Here is a 27,666-nt window from a genome sequence, read left to right as displayed (position 1 = left end):
TGATGCTGCAATTGTCGATACCGGTTCATGACTTCTGAATTTGACAGTGAAAAAAAGGTCCCCCAGATTTTTAAGCCCTAAACAATTACCAAAATAACAAGAAAACGACTTTGGAACCTCAAGGACAGCTTGTGGTCATTCTCATGCAGGCTTGGCATTGAAATTGTTACAAATGACAATTAATGAAAAATTTTATTACATTGATTATTCTATAAAGAAATAAACATAAAAAGCAATATATCAGTCTGATCACCATTCCTTTAATGGAAATGGGGGAATGAAATATTTTCAATCACGCCACACCGTAGACGCGGGGGTTTTGTCATGGTGAAAGTTCCTCCATCTTTAAATTTTCATCCATGGAGATCCCTGCTTATCGTATATACTAGTTCTTATCTGTGATATGCCCAGGATGCAATATTTTGCGAGAACTTGTGTGGTTTAAAGTAATGGCAGCCAAATTTGCATACAAGTGTAAATACCTCTATTGGAGAGGAAACAATCACTTAATATTAAAACAAATTTTATTCACACAATTGTGTACCTGTCAATCCCTGGTTTGTAAAAATCCAAACACAATTGCCTTCAGAATAAGTAAAATTATGTATATTTTCATTTATGAAATATTTGATACACAAGATTTTGATCTCTTCAACTAGGGGGATGGAAGACTGAAGGAGACCCCCTGTAAACAGGATTATTGTCTCCCAGAGGGAAGGTTCACATGTATGAAAATGTCTCAGTTTGTCCAACATATTTTGATTTGTTCTTCATTTTCTGTCCTTTAAAAACTTTCTGACATCCAATACTGACTTTTCCAACAAAAGAAATCAAAGCTGAAATTGATAATTACATGTTTCCTTCATTTTGATTCAGCTATAAAGGAAAAATATAAGGAAAATCAATGTCCAAGTTGGTCCAACTTAACACTGGACACCTTTTACATTTCTGTGGAAAAAAATAATTTTCTAAACATTTAACTGTCTTTTTAAGAATTTCTACTGCAGTAACAGGCAAATAAAACCTATACAAAATTTTTCAAAAATGAGGATTGGGTGGTGGCTGCAAAAGTTTATCATCAAGACTACATATTTCCATATTCAATTTTATTATACATGTACCGGTATATACATTTTTGTCTTAGAACAGGGTTCACTGTCTGTGACCTCCTTTCTTGGTTAAGTGTTTAATGTAAAGTTTTCATGGTTAGGTTCGTTTCTCAGATACCAGACCAGGAAATTCATCAGAGGACTCAGACATTTGCTGAGACAAACTAAAAAGATTTACATCATCAAACAAATATCAGACTGACAGAAAGGTTAAGAAGAAAACTAAAAAATTCTGTTTTCAATAAAATCCTTACATGTAAAAATAAATGAAACTGGTTCAGATTTACAACTTGTATACTATATCCATCGTCTTATACTCAGATGATAACAAAATCCTATGGTTTTTAAATTTTTCTCAATTTTAACAGAAAAATGGAAGGATACAATATTGAAGGATTCATCAAATATGATGGTGGTGACTAAAACGATATTGAAACATGTTTGAATTGAGATTTTAGGACCTGATGATTGTATCTGACATTTTTGTTAACATTTAGAGACATTTAGGCCTGTGAATGGCCAATATTTGTCCCACAGCATATTTATGATATTTGTTGCATTTTTGGGGAAGTTTAAAATATTTTAGCAATAGGTCAACTATATTTGATACATACATTTGTATAAAGGCTTATAAGTTGTACATGTACATGTCCATCTGACTTTGACCTTTTTTATGGGTTATTAGTCAAGTGCAGGGCTTGCTGGGTGACTAGAGCAAAGAGGTCGCTTTCCTGTCCATCTCTGCTTTTCCCAAATGCCAACATTAATTGTTCATGTTTATGTCAGCTTTATTTCTTTTCAAATACTCTTATAATTGACCTAATCCGCATTAATAATATGCAATTTTAATTTTAAAAAATTCAATATTTACTGATTAATATCAAAATTAAACGCTTCATTGTGAATTTCTCTTTACTTTCATAACATTGCATAACCATGACAACGATGTTTAAATTACAAAATGTAATTGGGTATTCATGAGGTATCGTTAGTCCAAAATAGAAGGCATCCCTCCCTTGGTTCCCTTAGCCTCACTCTTCTGCCCCTACACCCTGTTCCAGAATGCCCTTGTGCTGTTTCTACAATGCACATGTGATACTGTGGATTCATTTCTATTCGTAGGAAACCAATGTTCGTGGAATTCGTTGGTACATATGAACAACGATTCAAATGTTCAACAAGTACAAATTTTTTATAGGCTGGTACACAGACTTTTGTAAGACCATGAAATCAAATATCTATGTAAATACAATGTTTCCTTGATCTAAGAAAATAAAAGAATCCACAGTATACAAATTGCTCTTCTTTTTTTTTTTATTTCGGCCAGCAGCATAAGTTAAATGTTTTAGACAAGAAAATGACATCAGAGCAGGAAAAAATAAATCTTTGAAAACAAAATTTGAAACGATTTCGGATTTGTGTCAAAAAATTTTCTAGGTAGGCTGTATTTAGGTGGGTAGGTACATGTAGGCAACATCAAACAATTTAAATTTTATTTTTGGCCTTGTCTAAATAATAATTTAATTTAAATTTGAGAATGTGTCAGTGTTGGCTTGGGTCAGCATGTTTGAACTCCACGCCAGGGGGTTGGGGAGGGGACTTGAGTCATCCTTTTCTGTATTATTTATTTTTATACAAGTTTTCTCTATTCTGTATATTTAAGCATCCTTTATTCTCTTAATTTTTTTGCCCATTTTTCTGTATTTAATTATAATTTTAAAACATTTTCTCTATTGTGTAGCATATATATACTAACCATAAGCTAATTACAAGGACAGGAACATTGACCAATAGATTCATTATATAAGTCCCAGATTTGAGACATAACAATCAAAACAAAAACATGTGATACGTACGTACATGTATCTTCTGTTACAGTCCAAGTGCTGCTTAACCTATTCAGTGATCAAGTCTCTGACACAGTTACAAACAATGTGAAATAATATTTGCCGATTTAATAAAAACTTCATCAATCTTTATTGTCTTCATATACAGTAATACACAATATGAACATGTGAATAAAAGCCACAATGAATACACAAATAAACGTAGACAAAAAACTGAGAAGTGCCCATTACCAAACTCAAAAAGTAAACTGCCTTATACTTGCACCCTGCCCCTTTCAATTCTAGCTGGAGCACTGTTATTGGTTCAGCATTGGTGTTTTACACTGCTGCATGTGTTTTGTTTATCATGTTTATATAGCATAAGGTCCTTCAAACATTATTGTGATGGAATAAATTTAACAGAATTTTACTAAAGGACTGCAATGTTTTACTTTCCAAGTCATATTCTTTTGTAATTAGATATAAGAAGATGTGGTATGAGTGCCAATGAGACAACTCTACATCCAAGTCAAAATTTATAAAAGTAAACCATTATAGATCACGGTACGGTCTTCAACACGGAGCCTTGGCTCACACCGAACAGTAAGCTATAAAGGGCCCCAAAAATTACTAGTGTAAAACCATTCAAACGGGAAAAACCAACGGTCTAATCTATATAAAAAACGAGAAACGAGAAACACTTATGAACCACATCAACAAACGACAACTACTGAACATCAGATTCCTGACTTAGGACAGGTGCAAACAAATGCAGCGGGTTTAAACGTTTAAATGGTACCAAACCTTCACCCTTTTTCTGAAACAATAGTGTAACATCACAACATAGAAAGTCACACTATAAAATATCAACTGAAATAGCTTAACTCAATCAAAGGACATATTAACACCATTGAACATACAAATAACAAATAAATTTGATCTATGATACAATGTAAATACAAAATAAATAAACTAAGGGAAGAATAATAAAAGTAACATGTTATATCGGTAAGAAATGTTAAACAATTAAAGAAAAACAATATGCTTGAACAAAAATATCAGCCATATGCAAAAACTTTAAACACAGGTAAATGAAAATAATTTTGTTGTTATGTATACGTGTACATGTACAGTACCAATAGAGAAAGGAAATATATTTACAAAATGAATAATTTTGATGTTCATAGTACGAAGTGAAAATTTATAGTAATACCAAACACTTATCAAAGCTGGTATACATGTATCTATTAAGAATGGAGTTTTCACACACTCTTACCATATTTGTTTGCAATTTACACATTCTAATGACAAACACAACTTTTCCTGATGCATTTTTATGATTATGGCTTATTTTAACACTAGAGAAGAGTTTAAAATCATTTACAAATATTTTCAACTTCTACTTGATGAAGGAAAACAGGTTTTTTTGTTGAAAAAACAAACTATCACACTCAACTTGAAATGACAGGAGTTTCACTAGGTGTTTTCAATAAGTGACAAAAAGTTTTTTTCATGAATTGGTGTGGTGAAAAAGGGTGTGCAGATTATGTACCAATAAGGTTTATACCAGGCCAATTACGATATTAAATATGTCAAATATTCTTTGCCTAGATAGTTCATTATCATAACTGTCTCGCCTGCGAATTCTATCTCAAAAAGTGAGACATAGGAATAGGGAATCGGTGGCAGCATTAGTTAACTACTTAAAAGCTTAACAATGTTTAGTTTTTGTGGTTTGGTCTATTTCTCAGATATTATAAACAATTGCTCAACTACATTTAGTTATGGAATGATTGTAGGGTGTACGTAGCTGTCTGGCATGGTTGTTTTGACTTTGACCTCATTTTCACGGTTCATTGGTCAATGTTAAGATTTTGTGGTTTGATTTGTTTCTCAGGTACTATTAGCGACAGGACCACTATATTTGGTGTATGGAATGATTGTAAGGTGTACATGTCTGTCTGGCATGGTTCATCAGACCATGACCTCATTTTCATAGAACATTGATAATGTTAAGTTTATGTGATGCTTATAGTAAAACCTTCATATTACAGACTATCAACATTAAACCTATAATAAGATGAGACATTTCAGCATGTGCACTCTTGTCATTAGGCTCATAGGTATCTGAATTATATCATCAAAACAGTTGCAAATTATTAATTATCCATTCAGGCATATCACAGCTTAATGTGTGCAGATTTAAATTGAAAGATATATTTGTATTTTTCAGTGGATAAAGCCATAGATACTTTAATGACATTTTGTGGGGAAGGTGGCAACATTGACAGAAAAAAAAACAGACTGCATAAAATGGCACAGGAAATACTGTGTAAAAAAAATGATGAATCTACAGATGTCAGATCTGCTTTACAACAATGTGAAGCAAGGCATGAGTTAGCAAGTCCAAAAAGTCATGTGACCTTACCTTCAAAGTCACATGATGAAGAAATGCCTCCCTTGAGTAAATCAACAGTCTTAAGTGACCATGCTATTGCGTCTAACAGTGCTACATCAGCAGTTGGTCTTGAACGTCGTAGAGCTCCTCCAGCATCTTCTAGCCCACTTCAACAAATCAGAAGTGTAATGGCTTCAACATATGGAAGAACACAAGAAGTGAAAGATAAAGGGCATACTGAAGAACAACCAACTATTAATCCTTTATCTGTAGATGATGATGTCCACACAGACAGTAACCTGATATCTCAGTCTATTTTGTCAGGAGCATTACATGTAAGTGCAGTATATATATTGTAGGGTTTTGTTATGCCCCACGCTGTAGCGGTGGGGGCATTAAGTTTTACCCTTGTCCGTCTGTACGTACGAACGTACATCTGTACATCCCAAAATTGGTTTCCGTTCTCTAACTTGAGTTTGCCTCAACCAAATGTTATGAAACTTATACACAATGCTTATTACCACAAAATACAGATCAAGTTTGAATTTTGGTGGCGTCACTTTTACCGTTTTAGAGTTATGCCCGTTTATAACTGGAAAAATTGCAAAATTTTTAGTTTCCGTTCTCTAACTTAAGTTTGCCTCAACCAAATGTTATGAAACTTATACACAATGCTTATTACCACAAAACACAGATCAAGTTTGGATTTTGGTGGTGTCACTTTAACTGTTCTAGAGTTATGTCCCTTTATAAATGGAAAAATTGCAAAATTTTTAGTTTCCATTCTCTAACTTTAGTTTGTCTCAACCAAATGTTATAAAACTTAAACACAACCGTTCTAGAGTTATGGGGGTTTACAAATAGAAAAATTGCTGAATTTTTAGTTTCTGTTCTCTACTTAAGTTAGCCTCAACCAAATGTTATGAGACTTACACACAATGCTTATTATCACAAAACTCAGATCAAGTTAAAATTTGGGTAGCGTCACTTTTACCGTTCTTCAGTTATGTCCCTTTATAACTATATGCTATGCAAGCGGGGGCATCATCTGTGTCCACATGTGGACACTATCCACATTTATTTTGATGCTTCATGTCAGTTCCTTTCTATGGCCCCATCATAGCAGAGGGGGCATTAAGTTTTACCCTTGTACGTCTGTACGTCCCAAAATTGGTTTCCGTTCTCTAACTTTAGTTTGCTTGAACCAAATGTCATGAATCTTATACACAATGCCTATTACCACAAAACACAGATCAAGTTTGAATTTTGGTGGAGTTACTTTTACATTTCTAGAGTTATGCCCCTTTACAAATGGAGAATTGCAGAATTTTTCGTTTCCGTTCTCTAACTTTAGTTTGCCTCAACCAAATGTTTGAAACCTATACACAATGCTTATTACCACATAACACAGATCAAATTTGAATTTTGGTGGCCTCACTTTTACTGTTCTAGAGTTATGCCCCTTTACAAATGGAAAAATTGCTGAATTTTTCGTTCCCATTCTCTTACTTTAGTTTGTCTCAACCAAATGTTATGAAACTTATACACAATGCTAATTACCACAAAAGTTAGATCAAGTTTGAATTTTGGTGGTGTCACTTTTACCATTCTAGAGTTATGCCCCTTTACAAATGGAAAAATTGCTGAATTTTTCGTTTGCGTTCTCTAACTTTAGTTTGCCTCTAACAAATGATTTGAAACTTATACACAATGCTTATTACCACAAAACTCAGTTCAAGTTTGGATTTTGATGTTGTCACTTTTACCGTTCTTGTGTTATGCCCCTTTACAAATGGAAAAATTGGTGAATTTTTCGTTTCCGTTCTCTAACTTAAGTTTGCCTCAACCAAATGATTTGAAACTTATACACAATGCTTATTACCACATAACACAGATCAAGTTTGAATTTTGGTGGTGTGACTTTTACCGATCTAGAGTTATACCCCTTTACAAATGGAAAAATTTCTTAATTTTTCTTTTCCATCCTTTAACTTAAGTTGCCTCAACCAAATTTTATAAAACTTATACACAATGCTTATTACAACAAAACTCAGATAAAGTGCAAATTTGGGTATCGTCACTTGTACTGTTCTTGAGTTATGTCCCTTTATAACGTTATATGCCCCTTTTTTTTACACAAATATACCAAATTTTAGTTCCTAGATTGCCAGAATTTTTCTAATTTTGGTCATTTTTTTCTGTTATGAGAGTATATATATGAGACTAAAAAAATTACAAGAACATGGTTTTTTCCTTCAAAGAGACAAACTTTGAAATAAATGTACAGTGAATCACAGGACTATATATCTGATATTTTTATATTGCTAGCTAAACTGGTCAACAGAGTATCATCTCTTTCCATTCATTGTCCATTCCTCATTCTACAATTTACATTTTTATCATCTCTTCTGAAATCACCTTGCTAATTTGAAACAAACTGGACAGAAATAAATTAATACATGAAAGGTTCCTTATTAAAATTCATTATATGTTCTGATTGGATGAAAACAGAGGCAAATTTGATTAATATTTACCAATATTTGGAATCTTTTTCTTTTTATACTACAAAAGAAAAGTTTTGAAACTTAAAGGTTTACTTTGATTAAAAGACAAAACTTAAAATTACCATCATTTAATGTTACTCAGATGGCAAATATTGATGCACATACTTGAACCTTTGAGAAAATCATCAAATTTGGCAGAATTTCTCTACAAATGATCCTTATTTATTATAAATGAAACAATGTCATCTGAAGCTTAATTTTTCAGAAGTTATCTTCTATAGAGCAGTTATGGGGTAAAGGAGTAGGTCCAGTAAGGGCCGATTTTGGCCTCAAATTTCAGGTTCATCTGATGAAAGATTTTGGAAACTTTTTAAACACTTAAGTGTCTACTTCAGTCGATTCAATTAGTTTATGTGAAAGATTTTAACTGAATTAGTCATTTCAGATGCTCTAATTCAAGCTTAAATATGAAAAATCTATCAAATATGTCATAATGTGTCACTTTTCAGATGGTTTTTGTCAAAAATGAAAGTGGCCGCATCGCTGTTCACTCTCAACCTTTATATATGTTATGTAATATCATCAAATACAACTTATATTTAAATATTAAGAATGAACACAAATGCGGCCACTTCCATTTAAGACGGAAACCGTCTAAAATTTAACTCAAATTCTAAAATTGTGAAGATTTCAGTAATTTAGCATGACTTAATGATGTTTGTACCCGATATATGTGCATTGTATTGTCAAAAACAGCCCATTTTTATGTAGCAGAAGTATTATGCTTTCCAATAAATAGCTAAAAGTTTACATTGTAACAATTTTGTAAAACTGCTATATTTTGGGGCCAAAAAGGGGTTTTACTGGACTTACTCCTTTGTCATATGGAAAAGCAAGCTTATGGCTTAAAAATATTGGAAAATACTATTGTCCCATAGGATATACCAATGACACCTTCCCATAAGACATGCAATAAATTGATGAAAGCTCTGTTATCAAGAAAAATTTGTAAGGGTTCCGGGGAACCCTGTGTCTCACCTGCAATTGCTACTGTCAAGTGTACATGTAAAAGTGTAACGTTGACTTAAAAAGTGAGTCCATTTATCAGCAAAATACAGAATTTAAAACTTTTCTTTTAGATGTTATTTCTTGGTCTTGAAGATTAGCTTCTGTCCAAATTTCATAACAATCCATGAAGGTTTACAAATTTATCATGTCAAAAAAATGTAATCCCATACTGTCTGTAAATGTTAACTGTATAAAAGTAAATCCATCTATCAGAAAAATATTGTAAATGAAAAAAAATATATTTTCAAAAGTTTGCTTCAGACATCATGGACATTATCTCTTCATAAAAATTCTATGCAGGTTTGACAAAGTAATTGATGTGTAACAAATTTTAACCCATGACTGTATCTACTTGTTCTCGGAAAAACAACTGTCCATTTATCATGTTTATCAGTAAAATACGGAAAAATGAAAATAAATATTTTCAAAATTTTGCCCTGAAATCAGTGAAAACTCTCTTTTGGTCATAAATAAGCTTCTGTTTCAGTGGTTGTCGTTTGTTGATGTAGTTCTTAAGTGTTTCCTGTTTTTTATATAGATTAGACTGTTGGTTTTCCTGTTTGAACTGTTGTACACTAGTCATTTTGGGGCCCTTTATAGCTTGCTGTTCGGTGTGAGCCAAGGCTCTGTGTTGAAGGCCATAGTTTTACCTATAATTGTTTACTTTTTATACGACCGCAAAAAAACGACAGCAAAAAATTTTGCGGTCGTATATTGGTATGACGTTGGCGTCGTCGGCGTCGTCCGAAGACACATTGGTTTTCGCACTCTAACTTTAGTTTAAGTGAATGGATCTCTATGAAATTTTACCATAAGGTTCAATACCACAAAAGGAAGGTAGGGATTGATTTTGGGGGTTATGGTATCAACAGTTAAGGAATTAGGGGCCAAAAAGGGGCCAAAAATGAACATTTTTGTAACTTCCAGACATAACTTGTGTGTTAGTGTATGGATCTCTCTGACATTGTACCACAAGGTTCCATATCACACAGGGAATGCTGGGATTGATTTTGGGGGTAATTGCCTCAAAATATTAGGAATTAGGGGCCAAAAAAGGGGCAAAAAACAAGCATTTTTCTAGTTTCATGACAATAACTTGTGTGTAAGTGTATGAATCTTTCTGAAATTGTACTACAAGGTTCCATATCACAAAGGGAAAATTCGAATTGAGTTTGGGGGTAATTGCCCAAAACGTTTAGGAATAAGGGGCCAAAAAGGGGCCAGAAATAAGCATTTTTGTCGAGCCTTCGACTTTTGTCGAAAAAGCGAGACATAGCGATCCTACATTCCGTCGGCGTCGGCGTCGTCGTCGGCGGCGTCCACAAATATTCACTCTGTGGTTAAAGTTTTTGAAATTTTAATAACTTTCTTAAACTATCCTGGATGTCTACCAAACTTGGACAGAAGCTTGTTTATGATCATAAGATAATATTCAAATGTAAATTTTGTAAAAAAAAAATTCCATTTTTTCTGTATTTTACTTATAAATGGACTTAGTTTTTCTGCCAGGAAACATTACATTCACTCTGTGGTTAAAGTTTTTGAAATTTTAATAACTTTCTTAAACTATCCTGGATTTCTACCAAACTTGGACAGAAGCTTGTTTATGATCATAAGATAGTATCCAGAAGGAAATTTTGTAAAAAAAAAAATCCATTTTTTCCGTATTTTACTTATAAATGGACTTAGTTTTTCTGCCAGTTAACATTACATTCACTCTGTGGTTAAAGTTTTTAAAATTTTAACAACTTTCTTAAACTAACCTGGATTTGTACCAAACTTGGACAGAAGCTTGTTTATGATTAAAAGCTAGTATCTAGAAGGAAATTTTGTTAAAATTTTGTTCCATTTTTCCGTATTTTACTTATAAATGGACTTAGTTTTTCTTCCAGTTAACATTACATACAGTCTGCAGTTTAAGTTTTTATAACATTTATTAGATTCATAAACTATCCTGGATTTTTACCAAACTTGGACAGAAGCTACTTACAATCAAAAGATAGTATAGAGAGGAATATTTTTATTAATTTTTTTCCTCATTTTTTTTGAGCCTGTGATTAACAGCAAAAGTAGGCGAGACACTGGGTTCCGCGGAACCCTTACGAATTTTTCTAGTTTCCAGACAATAACTTGTGTTCAAGTGTATGGATCTCTCTGAAATTGTACTGCAAGGTACCATACCACAAAGGGAAGGCTGGGATAGAGTTTGGGGGTGATGAATCGTAAGGGGGTTCAAAAAATTTGGGGGGGGGGATTTTTTTTTCTTTCCTTTTTTTTCTTTTTTTCCTTTTTTTTTTCTTTTAAAATTTAAGCAAATAATAATGATATGGTAGGAGATACACACCAAACAGGATGTGTAAATTATTATATAATAAGTATTGTGCAATAGCAAGAAATTTTCAATTGCACAGTATTGCACAATAGCAAGAAATCTTCAATTGCACAGTATTGCGCAATAGCAAGAAATCTTCAATTGCACAGTATTGTGCAATAGCAAGAAATATCCAATAGCACAATATTGCCCAATAGCAAGAAATTGTCAATTGTACAGTATTGCACAATAGCAAGAAATATTCAATTGCACAGTATTGTGCAAAAGAAGATACTTCGTATAAATTGCTTATTTCTTGACCAATTTCAATGGGGTTTTATTCTTGAATTCTTGGGGTTCTTTAATATGCTGATTCTAACCGTGTATTAAGTTTTTGGATTTTGGGCCCCGTTTTTAAATTGGTCCACATTGAGGTCCAAAGGGTCCAAAATTAAACTTTGTTTGATTTCATCAAAAATTGAATTATTGGGGTTCTTTGATATGCCGAATCTAACCGTGTATTTAGATTCTTAATTTTTGGTTCCGTTTTCAAATTGGTCTACATTAAGGTCCAAAGGGTCCAAAATTAAACTTAGTTTGATTTTAACAAAAATTGAATTCTTAGGGTTCTTTGATATGCTGAATCTAAACATGTATTTAGATTTTTGATTATGGGCCCAGTTTTCAAGTTGGTCCAAATCGAGGTCCAAAATTAAACTTTGTTTGATTTCAACAAAAATTGAATATATGGGGTTCTTTGATATGCTGAATCTAACCATGTATTTAGATTTTTGATTTTTGGGCCCCATTATCAACTTTGTCCACATTGAGGTCAAAAGGGTCCAAAATTAAACTTTGTTTGATTTCATCAAAAATTGAATTCTTGGGGTTCTTTGATATGCTGAATCTAACCATGTATTTAGATTTTGGATATTGGACCATAATAGGTGAATGTCCAATTTAAAATTTTTAAGTTCTTAGACCACATTCATTCTGTGTCAGAAACCTATGCTGTGTCAAATATTTAATCACAATCCAAATTCAGAGCTGTATCAAGCTTGAATGTTGTGTCCATACTTGCCCCAACTGTTCAGGGTTTGACCTCTGCAGTCGTATCAAGCTGCGCCCTGCGACGCATTTTATTACACATTGTGACTTGGATGGAGAGTTGTCTCATTGGCACTCATACCACATCTTCTTATTTCTATATTGTCTAAATTTCATAAAATTCCATGAAGGTTTGACCAAGATATTGATGACTGAAAAACTTTAAACTCAGACTAAATCTGAATGTAAACTGTAAAAAAAAACTAAGTCCATTTATTATTAGTAAAATATGCAAAAATGAAAATAAATGTTTTCAAAATTTTGCTCTGGATACAATATTTTAGTCATAAACATGCTTCTGTCCAAATTTCATAAAATTTCATGTATTTTTGTCAAAGTTATTGATGACTAAAAAAACTTTAACCACAGACTGAACCTTAATGTTGACGCAGCCGACAGTGGAATCTAGGATCGCTATGTCTCGCTCAACAAAAATGAAATATAACATTGAGATTATTTGCAACTGTTGCAAATGATTAACATCTATGTCTAATATACTGCATTTTTTTGTAGCAATAGAGATATAAATAGGATGCTTTTCTTGATGGTTAAGGTGCTGTTTGTATTGGGACTTCAAGTCCATTATATCAGTAAAATACAGAAAAATGAAAATAAACATTTTCAAAATTTTGCTCTGGATACTGTATTTGGTCATAAACAAGCTTCTATCCAAACTTCATAAAATTCTATGAAGGTTTGACCAAGTTATTGATGTCTGAAAAATATTTAACCACAGACTGAACCTAAATGTTGATGCTACCGATGCTGACAACGGGATCTAGGATCCCTATGTCTCGCTTTCGCGACATAAATGTTGCAAGTTCAACAAAAATGAGGAACACAAAGATTTCCATGACCTTTATTTCATTACAGTATGAATGTTCAGTATTGGGAAATAAAAATAATTAATTCACCAAACAATAACTTTGTAATATACCAAGGTACATATATCAGGGATCACCATGATATAAGCGTGGGGGTGAGCCACAATTAAATTCCTAGCGCCACTCTATACTTCCCAGCTCCACGCTTATTTTATTGTCTGCCTACTTGAAAATTTAATAAATTGAAATTAAGGATAAATTTCCCTTTTGTTATTTCAATGCTAAACATATGGAAATTTTATAAAAAAACCCACAGCCTTTACCCTTGTTGTATGTAGTCCTACATTTGATGTTTAATAGATTGAGGATTATTGCATGCAGTATGAATAAAAGAGAGATATGAAATACAAATGTAAATACAAATAATTTTATTGACTAATCACAGTGCCCATATTAGGGCAGAATAATTACATGTGTTAATGATAGAGCACCAATATCATAAAATCCAAAAATATGTTTTTCAAGGTCAGAATTAGGTGTTCATGATACATGTAAGTGTCCATATCATGTTTTCTGTCCTATATTTGTGTATAGAAAAGGTATTGCATCATACTACCTCACAGTTTTCAGGTGATTTATGTGTTAATTTGATGGATTACACACTGTTAAAGTACTTTAATTAACATCGGTTTTTTGAACATTATTTTACACATTGTACATATAGAGGGTGAGTTGACATTCAATATTTAGCAATTTTATCCAAATCTCAATTAGTTCTGCCATAAAAGTTAAAAAAAATATATCCATAAAAATGTTGCTGTACTATAAAGTGTAGTTTAAAGGACAAAATGAAGGATGTAGTTAAATTTTGAACGGAGAAATATGGAAAATTTGTCAAATATATTTGAAAAAAATGTTCTTTTTGCCTTTTGTTGATACTTGAATGATGCAATATCTTTTTCTTTTTGGGGGGAATTGGGAACAAAGCACATATATGAATTATGATCCGTCTGTTTGCAGTCCTTTTCTGAAGATGGATATAATATATTCCCCTTGATTGAATTCAGTAAAATGCTGGATGGATTTCATCGAGTTGGAATAGTTCTTAAAAGTCATGGAAATAAAGATAATTTTTTTAAGCCAGATAGGAAAAAGTTATAAAAGTACCTAAATACACATAAAAAACAATCTGAAATGAAGAAAAAACAGTTTTAGGAAAAGTGATGAAAGGGAGTGGCAAAACAAAACTAATACACAAAGTACAAAGATGCAAATAAGATGTCTATCTCTAATTTGAACATAAAAGATAAGCTGCACACATAGTATCTCAATATTTTGTAGTTCTAAATATTAGTCATACAGGCCATTTTTAGTCACCTTGAACAAAGTTGGAAGATTGATATTTTTGTCAAGCCTGCGACTTTTGTCGCAGAAAGCTCGACATAGGGATAGTGATCCGGTGGCGGTGGCTACGGCAGCGGCGGCGTTAGCTGACTTCTTAAAAGCTAGGTATTTTAGAAGGTGGAAGACCTGGATGCTTCATACTTTGTATATAGATGCCTTATGTTACGAAGTTTCCGTCTGTAACTCACATGTTTATTGTCCATGACCTCATTTTCATGGTTCAGTGACTACTTGGAAAAAAAGTTAAGTTTTTTTGTAATGTTAATTTCTCTCTTATAATAAGTAATAGGATAACTATATTTGGTATGTGTGTACCTTGCAAGGTCCTCATGCCCCTCAGACAGTTTTCACTTGACCTCGACCTCATTTTATGGATCAGTGAACAAGGTTAAGTTTTGGTGGTCAAGTCCATATCTCAGATACTAGAAGCAATAAGTCTAGCATATTTGATGTATGGAAGGACTGTAAGGTGTACATATCCAACTGGCAGGTGTCATCTGACCTTGACCTCATTTTCATGGTTCAGTGGTTATAGTTAAGTTTTTATGTTTTGGTCTGTTTTTCTTATACTGTATGCAATAGGTCTACTATATTTGGTGTATGGAATGATTGTAAGGTGTACATGTCTAGCTGGCAGGTGTCTTCTGACCTTGACCTCATTTTCATGGTTCAGTGGTCAATTTTAAATTTTTGAGTTTTGGTCTTTTTTTCTAATACTATATGCAATAGGTCAACTATATTTGGTGTATGGAAATATTTTATGATGTACATGTCAGTCTGGCTGGTTTTATTTGACCTTGACCTCATTTTCACGGTTCATAGCTCAGTGTTAAGTTTTTGTGTTTTGGTCTGTTTTTCTTAAACTATAAGCAATAGGTCAACTATATTTGTTTTATGGAAGAATTGTTAGCTGTACATGCCTGCCTGGCATGGTTCATCTGACCTTGACCTCAATGTTAAGTTTATGTGACAGTTGTAATAAAGCTTTATATTTAGGACTATATATCAACATAATATCAGTGATTATAGTAAAGAAGGCGAGACATTTCAGCGTGTGCACTCTTGTCTTGGTTAAGTCTGTATCTTAGAAACTATAAGCAATAGGTCAACTATATTTAGTGTATGGAATGATTGTAAGGTGTACATGTATTCCTTGTTTGGTTTATATGACCTTGACCTCATTTTCTTGGATCATGTTAAGTTTATGTGATAGTTGTAGTAAAGCTTTATATTTCGAACTATCAACATAATATCAATGATTAGTAAAGAAGGCGAGACATTTCAGCGTGTGCACTCTTGTTATATATCTGTGTCATTTATGTCTGCATGCACATGTTTGTCCAAATTAATTTTTCAGAAACTAATAAACAGAACCATTTGTACAACATGTTGTAGGAAAATGTGCCACAAGATAAAGGTCACATGACTTCTATTTCTCAATTAAGTGACTGTGTGAATATTTTATCACTTCTTTACTTATACTTGAATAAAAAAAAGGATGGGGGGGGGGGGGGTATACATTAATGAGACAGCAACCCAACAACACTAAAAACTAAAAAAGCTTATGGGTAAATTAAGTTTTACTTCTGATTAAGTTCTTAGATACAATGTAAAACGTGACCTACTATTGTATAACGTGGTGTAAGATTGTATCTTGGGAAATATAGTGGATTCCCCTAAAAAGATCATTCTGACCAATAGTTGACACTCCATTGACAACTATGAAATCGTGATGAATTAAAAACCACATAAGCAAATTATATTTTCAAAATAAACAAAAATTGAGATCCACATAGGAAAATACTTCAGCACTATTTAAAGACAAGGTAAATTTTCTTGTTATTTTCAGTTATCTGGTAGTGATGTTTTGTCTGAACTGTATAATCCGTTCTCAGATGCTACAGTAAAAGAATCAGATTTATATCAGGATAGCTACAAAGCTTACATGGATAATTACTGGCCAGATATCACTGCTAAATTTGGTATCAAAGCAACTAAAGATATGGCTCAAAGTAAAGAAATAAATCATCAGTCTCAAAGGGATGCAACAAATATATTTCCTGGAATGTACACGGAAGGCGATGAAAAGAGGAAAAATGTAGTTCCTCAATCTAATGGGGTCCAAAGTAGTTCTGAAGAAAAAGAGTCAGAAAAGATGTTAAAGGAAAAGGTTAAAGGTGAAGGAAACTTTCCCAGGACTGGAATAGGTAGTCATGGAAGTAGTAACATTTCTATGTTAGTAAGATTAGGGTTAGCAGAGAAAAATGAAAGAGGACAGTTTAAAAATCTTCAAAAAGACCCAGAAGAGGACCTAGATTTGAATTTTAATATGGATACTTTTGACTTAGAAAATGATGACAGCTCCAGTGATGGATCTAGTCTATCACAGAGCGGATCGGCAGAAACTATGACAGCTGAACTGAAGAATATGTTGGGAATATCTAAAGAGGAAAAGAAAGAACCGTCAATGTTAGAATCAGCTGCTAGAGAATTAGAGAGATTAAATGCTCTATCTCCTAATGCTAAAGAATTTATTCCTAGATCTACAAATGTGCAATGTAATACCTCAGATTCAAAGCCATTTGATGCTTTTCCTAAATTTCTAACTCCTAAGGCAGCTTTACCTACTCAGCAGAGAACTATTCCTCCTTACGCAATGTTTCCACCCCAGCAGCAAGGTCAGCACCCACAGATAAGACCAGTACCCATGTTCCCAGTGCCTCGACACATTCCGTTTAATCCACAAATACCAGTTGTACCAGTGACTTTAGTTGGTGTTCGGAATGTGCCACCTCAACCCCCTCCACCAATGAACATCATGCCACAGACAAGCCAAGTTGGACCAGTAATACAAACAACAAACATGATGCACCATCCATCATCAACTTTAAGGCCTCCTCCTGGCCTTTTACCAATATCTTCACCTACACGAAACATATTACATCATCCAATGTCATCCCCGTCACCACCCATTTTACCGTATGCCTCTGCTTTTCCATCACCTACGGCGCAGCAACTTGCCAGTGAAGCTCAGCAATATGCAACAATCGCTGCTCAGCAGATGAAAAAGAACGTTCAGGCTCAAAGTAAGGAATCCTCTCCGTCTCCAGAGAGATCACTAGATCTCTGTTCACAGAAGGTCAAGGACAAGATAATAAGTGGTGTTAGAGTTTTAATTATCTTGAGAGGTTTGCCTGGCAGTGGGAAGTCAACACTAGCAAGGTGAGATTTTTCATCCTGAAAAGTTCTGGCAAGGTTAAATTGTTTACAATAACATCCTGAGAAGTTTAACTCTGGCAAGGTAATAGTTACTACCGTCCTGTGAAATTTACCTGGCAGGGGAAATTAAACTTTACCACGGTAATAGTCGCTATCATCCAGAGAAATTTAACTGGCAGGGGAAATTAAACTTTACCAAGGTAATAGTCGCTATCATCTGGAGAAATTTACCTGGCAGGTAGCACATACATTTTTTAAAAAACATCTTTGCGACCAAAATGTTAACATCTGTTTGGAAATTTTTGAATAGAATAGATCCTAGTTATTATTTATGTATAATGTATATAGCATATGAATGAAATGATAACCTCAAAAGTAAACCAAATGAATTATTTACATATCCCTTTATAGGAGCACAGCCATAAGAAATGGTGTAAAAGGAGGATCATTTAACACACTATCAACACCATTTTTATGCCCCCGTTGTAGCAGAGGGGGCATTAAGTTTTAGCCTTGTCCGTCCGTTCGTATGTACGTACGTACATCCCTTACATCCCAAAATTGGTTTCCGTGCTCTAACTTTAGTTTGCCTCAAACAAATGTTATGAAACTTATACACAATGCTAATAACCACAAAACACAGATCACGTTTGAATTTTGGTGGTGTCACTTTTACTGTTCTAGAGTTATGCCCCTTTACAAATGGAAAAATTGCTGAATATTTGGTTTCCGTGCTCTAACTTAAGTTTGCCTCAAACAAATGTTATGAAACTTATACACAATGCTAATTATCACAAAACACAGATCAAGTTTGAATTTTGGTGGTGTCACTTTTACCGTTCTAGAGTTATTTTTTAAAACTACTGAGTATTCCAGCATGGCAATGATGACTGTTACTACCAGAAAGATGATCTGCCCCAAACATGAATAAGTGCAATGCAATGAAATATCCACATACACTCATCTGAAGTACTCATCCTCCAAATATAAAATAGTTCTAAAGTACAAAACAGTGCAAAAAAGAAATTTCTGAAACAACAAAAAAAATTCATGATATGTAATGATATAACATTTATTCCAGAGATTTCAATTTTACGCTTTTATTGCAGGGAGCTGAAAGGAAACGGAGATATATTTTCTGCAGATGATTATTTTATGAATGGAGATGTATATTGTTATGATCAGAGGAAGTTGACAGATGCTCATGATCATTGTAGGAGAAAAGGTAAATCTCACATAAACTCATTATTATTGTAGGAAGTAAGTTCTAAAAGTAGTAATCAAATACAATTAGATACAGAGGCTCGTGAGCATTGTAATAAAAAGATACAGATCATATATTACAGATGATATATGATCAAGTACAGAGGTTTACATTCAGTTTTACAGTAAAAATAAGAATCAATTACAGAATCTGATCTCCAAGGTACAAAGAAAGGAAGAAATCAAATTTGTTTAAATAAAAAAAATGGGAGTGGATCTATTTTATATGTAAAATCAGTGCCATAATCAGCTGTTATAAGTAAATAATTTAGGTTACAACTTAAGTGACTCTCTTGAAATAATATGCAAATTTGTAAAATCTTAACCTGGAAAAAAAACTAATAAAATTGATGTGTGTTTACTTCCTTCAACGAACAACAATACATGGTCTTTGTCTATTTGAATACAACATTTTTTTTACAATGAATAGATATAGGAAGATGTGGTATGAGTGCCAATGAGACAACTCTCCATCCAAGTTACAATTTATAAAAGTAAACTATTATAGGTCAAGGTACGGCCTTCAACACGGAGCATTGGCTCACACCGAACAGCAAGCTATAAAGGGCCCCAAAAAATTACTAGTGTAAAACCATTCAAACGGAAAAACCAACAGTCTAATCTATATAAAAACGAGAAACGAGAAACACGTATGAACTACATAAACAGACGACAACTACTGTAATCAGATTCCTGACTTAGGACAGGTGCAAACATTTGCAGCGGGATTAAACGTTTTAATGGTACCAAACCTTCTCCCTTTTCTGAAACAATAGTATAACATCACAACATAGAAAAACACACTATAAAATATCAATTGGAAGGCTTAACTCAATCAAAAAACGTAAGTTAACACACAATGAATGAATAAATTTGAAGAATGAACCCCAATTTTAATAAAAAAAATTAATAAAAATTGGTTACTTTTGAATTATATTATTTTCAATGCCTCGCTTTAGAAAAAAATGCATTCATCTTCAGTATCAGAAATCAATAAGCAGTCTTGAAATAGAATACCTATGTTTTAACATAAATCCACCTAAAAACAAGCATCTACAGGTTAATTTTGGGATGGAAAGATCTTAGTTTCAAGTCTGTTTATCTATTGGTCCACACTGTTATACTGAGGAACTACAAACATATTCTTTTTATTGGAATCTTTCATTTGGTCATTTTGTTTCAGAAAAAGTAAACTTGCAACTTGAACCTCTGACCATGATTTGAAGAAAACATTAAATTGCAATTTAAAGAAATTGTTATGCTAATTTAGTGCCCAACTAACAGTGGCACACATTTAGTTCATTTCATCTACGGAAAATCTTTCAAAAGAACTTTGTCGTAGGCAACAAACTTAATGGCACATTAGATTTTTTTACACAAAATGATACCTGAACTGAACTTAAATACCTCCCTTATAAAAAAGACATTAATTAGTGTTTTAATTGCACAATTATATATTTGTACATATTTTTTTGTAGCACTTGAAGCTGTAAGGAAGGATGTATCACCTGTCATCATAGACAATACCAATACACAAGTCTGGGAAATGTGTCCATATGTTGATATTGTAAGTATGTCATTATAATAGGAAACTGTAATGGGGAACTGAGATCAGGGCAAGGCTAGGATCAAAAAGACTGTTCTAATACTTTCAAAGTGTTCATTAATTTTGTGTAAAAATATAAAAGATATATACAATTTTCAACAAAGCTGTCTATAAATTCCATTAGTAATTAAATTTCATTCTTTGTCATGTTTGTAGGCTTTTTTTCTAAAATATAATGGATGTATACAACTTTCAAAAGAGTGGTCTATAAATTCCGTTACTAATTAACTTACATTCTTTGTAGGCAAAGTCTGTGAATCCTGAATATGAGATAGAGATACTGGAACCATCAACACCCTGGAGATTTAAAGCCAGACAATGCTCAGAGTACAGTATTTTCATGCAATTGAAAATTTTGATAACTTTTTTTCCTTAACACAAAATATACAACTGTTAATGGTCGACAATTAGTGTGAGGCCTTTCAGATTTTCAGGTTACAATTAGAGAAAAAAGTAGAATACAAATAGATGTTAATGAATACGCTTATGTTTTTAGATATTATATCATGTAATCAGTAAACTGTTAAATTATAGGAAATCTAATCATGCTGTGCCTTATGAGAGCATCAAGAGAATGTTGGACAGATACCAAAGAAATGTAACAGTTGATATGTTAATTAATACTAAAAGGTAAATACTGAGATACTAAAGAAATGTAACAGTTGATATGTTAATTAATACTAAAAGGTAAATACTGAGATACTAAAGAAATGTAACAGTTGATATGTTAATTAATACTAAAAGGTAAATACTGAGATACCAGAGAAATGTAACAGTTGATATGTTAATTAATACTAAAAGGTAAATACTGAGATACCAAAGAAATGTAACAGTTGATATGTTAATGAATAGTAAAAGGTAAATACTGAGATACCAGAGAAATGTAAGAGTTGATATGTTAATTAATACTAAAAGGTAAATACTGAGACAGATACCAAAGAAATGTAACAGTTGATATGTTAGTTAATACTAAAATGTAAATACTGAGATACCAAAGAAATGTAACAGTTGATATGTTAATACTTAAAGGTAAATACTGAGATACCAAAAAAACGTAACAGTTGATATGTTAATAAATACTAAAAGGTAAATACTGAGATACCAAAGAAATGTAACAGTTGATATGTTAATACTAAAAGGTAAATACTGAGACAACACTCTAAATCATAGATGTTAATGATACTGTTGCTGCAAAGGAGGAGGGTGTATATGACATATTGCTTTCTTCTGTCTGTCTGTCCATCTAAGTGTCCTTCTGTCCATCTATCCTAACCTGTAAATTTTCATCCCATTTTCTTAGGAACTTCAAATCTGAGTTTCCTGAAATTTGTATCAAGCTTCATGTCAACATGCTATTCTATTTGATGCATGTTTACATCAATAGCTCATTATCTACTTCTGTAAACAATACTTATTTATTCTTAAACATAATAGCTATATATCAAATTTTGGGTGACATTTTTCTCATGAACTACAACAAGGAGCTTTAGGATATTTAGTATCAAGCTTCATGTGAACATCCTTTATAGTAAGGTGCATTTTCACATCCATTGCTAAATCAACTTACTGTTTTGCCAAATACTTAATTGGGATATCCTTGTAGTGAGCCATAGCTCACATTGCATCTTGTTTAATTACCCTCTTCCAAAAAAACCACCTTTTCTAGCTGAGAAAGGTATAATTGAAAAATAAAAGAGATAATTTGTTTAAATACTCTGTAGAAAGATATATGCACATGTTCATTTACTCCACTGAAATATTTGCATCAACAAAATTCCAGAACAGTTCCAAACTATAGTTCTTGAATGTTATAATGTTCCCCACTATTAGAAATCAATTCATAGTATCAACATGATCAAGAAGTTTATCATTTACAGATTCAGTCAATGAAGTCAATACAGTGACCTCTGTAGTGCTACATTGATATCCTCTTGTACCCCTGCTCTGATGGAAAGGTGGCATACTGTTATACTCTTAACACATAATGGCCCTTCTTCTACGGAACTACAGATAAGAGCTCCTTGAAATTTGTTATCAGGCTTCATGTGTACATGCTTTTCTTTATGATGTGTTTTCAGATTCATTGCTCATCAACTTCCTGTTTTCCGAATTCTTAAGCAGGGGTATCATCAGTTTTACTTGTTATGTACTGACTCTGTATCATTACAGGAACACAAAGTCTCAAGAATAAAGTAAGTCATTGTTGAAAATAGCTATCAATAGGTATGTCCTAATGAATATCTTCTTTTCTAATATTAGTAGGTCTAGACCAGTAAATTTATTACCACAAAACAGCACGCAGGAAACAGAAACAACAGAAACAAAAAAGGCCAAGAAATCATCAGCTGAGACAAAAAATAATTCTGCATTAAGTAACGTAGATGATGAGGATATTTGGCAGGATGTAGGGTCATTTAAATGGAAAAACTATTATCAGCCTTTAATGAATGAACAGGATGAGGAAAAGGAAGAAAATGAAGATTTGAAAGATGAAGAATTTCCAGCTTTGAAAAGTAATGACAAAAGGAATTCACAGGTGGAGAACAAATCATCTAAACATACTGAACGGAAAGATAAAACAAGATTAGAAACCAAAGAGAATATGTTACAAGAAGGGGAAGGAGGAAGTGAAAATGGAAATACAGTGGTTGCAGACAACTCCAATGTTACTGATAAGATTGATGAGCGTGCTATTGTATCAACAGTATCAATGTCTAGTGAAAGTCTGGTAAAGAACAATATGCTCCCATTCTCCACTGGTTTAGGATTTCAAATGAAGAAACATAAAGCCTTATCTACAGCTAGCTTACAGAAACAGATAGAGCTCATTTCTCAGCAAAAACTTCTTGTATCTGAAAAAACATGTGCTTCACCTGTAACAGTTCAACCTGAACAAAGTGATAATACACCCATTGAAAACAGGAGCTCAAGGACACCAAGTTTTGAAAAAGGGAGATCAGAGGACAAAGAATTCAGTGATGAAATCCATGAACTTGTTGATAGTTTGATGTCTGAGCATGTAGAGGATAAAACATTAAGTGATTTGAGTAAAGTACAGGATGAGTTGAAGGCTTATCTGCATATAATGCCTATTGATGAACAACAAAGACAGGATGCTGAATGTCTTATAGACCAGAAACTTAGTATGTTTCTACACAGTGATAAAACGTCAGACATGCAGCATGTGCAGGATGTGCAGGTACCTCTTAATTCAGTTGATAAACATCATGATGCAGAAGATGAAAAAGTACCTGGGGATACTAACCTTCCAAATAACTCATCAGTAACTGGTATTGTTGATGGAAGGTTTGACATTGAGCATAGTTTTCCCTCTGAATTAAATAGTGTTGAGGATAATCAAAATAGAACAGTTTCTGTTACTGATGAAGACCAGACAATTGGCAGCATAGAATTAAGTTTAGAGAAAGTTTTTGATGTCATTGATGAAAAACCTGAGAGAGAGAGTGAAAATTTGTATATTTCTCAAGAAGTTGATTTAAAGGTTAACAAAAGCAGAACGGTTGTAGAAAATGAAATCTGGTCAGCTGATCAGCTCAAAGGTCATGGTCATAATAAAAATTGGGGCAACAATGGTAAAACGGAGCAGGCTGATGAGGCACAGGGAAGTTATGATCAAAAAGAGTTGCATATGAAAAGTTTTGAAAAAGAATATTGGGACAGTAAAGGTAGTGTGAATAGCACCAAAAGTCCAGTCAATTTGGAAGAAAAAAGGGAAAATCATATAGATTCTGTAATTGAAAAAGTTAATGACTTATCTGATGATTTAGGTGAAAAATTTTGGAATGTAGATAGTGATGGAGAAAAAGATACAGAGAAAATTTATTGGAAGACCGAGAAACCATCCGAAGAGCAGGATAAACAAGTAAAGAGTTCTGATAAATTAGATTCACAAATTAAGAGTTCTAATGAATCAGACACACAACTAAAGAGTTTTGATAAATCAGATTCGGTATTAAAAAGTTCTAATAAATTGGATTCGGCAAGCAAAATAGAAAGTAAAGATGGTAAATCAGAAAAAGTGGGTAGTCCAAGTGTATGGGAAGAACCAAAGTCTAAACGTCAGAGGAAGAGAAACAATAGAGATAAAAATAAACAAGGGGATAATGTTAATAGTAATCAAAATACTGTATTGAATGAAGCGATTCAAAGTAAACAGAATAAAGAACCTGCTTCTGAAGTATCGTCTAAAGCAAGTGTGAAAAATAATGAAAATCAACAAACAGAACTCTCCTCCAAAGCAACAGTAAAATCTGGTGAAAATCAGCAAAAATCTAAAACTCGGAAAAATAAAACATCAAAAACATCTGGCCAGATAAAAGAACCAGTATCATTAAAAAAATCTTCACAGTTTAAACAAGTGCCTTCTACTAAAACATGTGATACTAATTCTCCTGACCAATCAGATTCTTCATTAGCTAATCAAAATTCATCATCCAAGTCAAACTCATCTAAAACCCATGACAATCATCAATCTATTAACTCTTCAGAAAACAGTAAACATAAGGCAGCTACTGGTAATGATCTCAAGGATACAAGTTATAAGTCAGTAGATAGAAATCAGAAACGAAATCAGTCAGTGATGTCTGATACACTTAAAAATGAGAAGTCTGATGAAAAAAGTAATCTTAAGCCTTCTGTATGTTTGTCTGATGCTATAAGTGTTGACAAGCCTTCATTTCTAGTCCAGCATTTTAATGATAGATTAGATGGTGAATGTACAGTATTAAATACTACATCTCTGTTATCTTTAAAGAAGGGAAAAGTAGAGCTCACAATAGATAGTCATATGGTACAGAGTAGATTAGATGATGGCAATTTTAAACAAAAACAGCAAAGTGATGAAAATAAGACGGATTTATCATCAATGACTCTAGACAAAAGACATGATAATTATTCTGATGTTAATAATAGTGCCAAGCACACATTTATTACTAAAGAAAATTTAAACCCAGAATTTTTAAATACACAACCTGATATTGTTTCAACAGATAGTGAAAACATACTTCAGGAAAATCCAAGCACTGTTGCATGTAGTAACACTATCAATTTAGAAAAACACAGTAAGCAGGATAGTCAGCCAACCGTAACGTTAACTGATCACAATCACTCAAGTATCACGAAAGGTGAAGGTGAAAAAACAAAGGATAAAGGTTCAGAAACTAGTCAGTTGGAGCCTGCTTTGTTATTGGGATCTGACAGACAGCAGGCCTTGATCAATAGAAATGGAGAAATGTCATCAGCAGCAGATATTAATGATACCAAACCGAACCAGGAAGTAGAGATATTAGATAAGGGAAATGATGAGTGTAGCCGGAATGATGTAGAGGAATTCTATAATAATGATTTACATAAAAAAGATAAAAATGCTGAATTAGTCACTGCACCAGATATTGAAGCTGTTGCTATGGAAGCAAATCAACAAATAAAAAGTGAAGAAGGAAATGATAAATCACCGAGACAAGATATAGCAAAAGTATCTACTGAAGTACAGGATAGTCAACAAGACGTTAGTGAATTGAATTCTAGGAAACAAGAAGAAATTAAAATTACACAAACTCCAGTATCGCAGGATACAGGTGAAGCTGATGAAAAATCTGGGACCAAAAAGAAAAAAAAAACAAGCAACAAGAGAAAAATGGCAGCTAAATTTCCTGACAAATTTCTTGATGATTCAGTCAAAGAAGCATTTCTTAACAATGATTGGGCTACGCAAATGCCAAAACTTGAAGGATCGGCACCCATTAGCTCTTTAGATCTCGAAACAAAACCTTGTATACGCAAAATGGATGCATCAACATCAATCACATCTATTGATACTAAAGTTCTTAATTTAATAAACACTGGCAATATGCACATTTTACAGAAAATTGAATATCCTTATCAAATCTGTATTGGTAGAGAATTATCCATTATGAAAGGCACTCCTAAATATGACCCAGATGGCTCTATAGAAAGAGGTATTCCTGAAGTTTTACACCAGGAAAAAAGTACAATGACAGACAGTATGTGTGTTGTTGGTCTTGAGTTTCTTCAAAGTAGTTTTCCGTCCATACCTGAGAAGGAATTAAAGGACATTTTAGAAAAGTGTGATGGTGATGTGGAATGGGCTGTGAATCTATTGCTGGACTGGAAATATAACCTTAATCTCAGTGAGGAGGACAGTGATAAGTTTGTCGATTGTATGTTTAAAGCTCAACACATTCCCAAATCACCCAGCATTCATTCGGCACTCAGACAGAAATCCATGAAAAATGTTGTCTCTCCTAAAACATTGATGGATATGTGTAATGACATCATTAAGGAACATAATATGGACCGACATGAGATTGAGCAACTGTTGATAACTAGTAGTGAAAAAAGACTTTCTTCACTGGAGAAACAGTTGTCCATTAAAGCTAAGCAATATAGTTTTAGTTCATTTGGTGACGAAGTTATTGAGGAAGACTCTGAATTTACCGATGCTCTGTTAAAGGAATTGATCAATTCTGCTGATAATAAAAGTTTGAGTAGTGACAGTCGTGAGAGTAGTCATGTTAGTCTGTTAGATGATTCAGTCCAAGTCAGTAGTGAAGGTCTAAATACAAATGATGCTAACGAATTTTGGAATGTTGACTTTGACCTTGATGCCAAGAAGAAAACTCAAAACAAAGAATTGGAGAATGTTCACTTTGATTTGGATGTTGGAGGGATGGATATTGATGATGAAGAAGGTGTTCCCGAGTCGGAGGTTATGATAAACAGACCTGATGATAGTCGGATCGACCGAGATAGAACTGATTCATTTGGTGAACCAACCGTTCTACTGCCTCTGAAGAAAGAGTTTACCAAAGCATTATTTAGTCTCTTTGGACCAGTTGATGGTCTTGATACAGGTAAATTAGATTATACTGCATTTTTTTATGATTTAATCATTTAAATGTTGACATGTAGTATTTTAAAAGTAAAGGTTAGTTTTCAAACTTTAAAATGCAAAGTTTACTTAAAGGTAGCTTATTAAATTATGATC

General features: G+C 33.1%; 1 protein-coding gene across 2 annotated transcripts in view; it reads left to right on the top strand.

Moving 5' to 3' along the window:
* Positions 1-27,666, top strand: part of LOC127726317 (uncharacterized) — a 46,386-nt gene that overhangs the window by 2,825 nt on the left and 15,895 nt on the right. For both annotated transcript variants that reach the window (XM_052233641.1, XM_052233640.1), the window contains exons 2-8: positions 5,169-5,668; positions 16,401-17,773; positions 18,880-18,995; positions 20,512-20,600; positions 20,884-20,966; positions 21,174-21,269; positions 22,899-27,532. In XM_052233641.1, coding sequence (XP_052089601.1) covers positions 5,169-5,668; positions 16,401-17,773; positions 18,880-18,995; positions 20,512-20,600; positions 20,884-20,966; positions 21,174-21,269; positions 22,899-27,532 — 6,891 coding nt within the window. The remainder of the gene's footprint in view (positions 1-5,168; positions 5,669-16,400; positions 17,774-18,879; positions 18,996-20,511; positions 20,601-20,883; positions 20,967-21,173; positions 21,270-22,898; positions 27,533-27,666) is intronic.

The sequence above is a fragment of the Mytilus californianus genome, unplaced genomic scaffold (assembly GCF_021869535.1).
Source record: "Mytilus californianus isolate M0D057914Y unplaced genomic scaffold, xbMytCali1.0.p SCAF_17, whole genome shotgun sequence".
Classification (NCBI taxonomy): Eukaryota; Metazoa; Mollusca; class Bivalvia; order Mytilida; family Mytilidae; genus Mytilus; species Mytilus californianus.
This window is presented reverse-complemented; position numbering and strand designations above follow the sequence as displayed.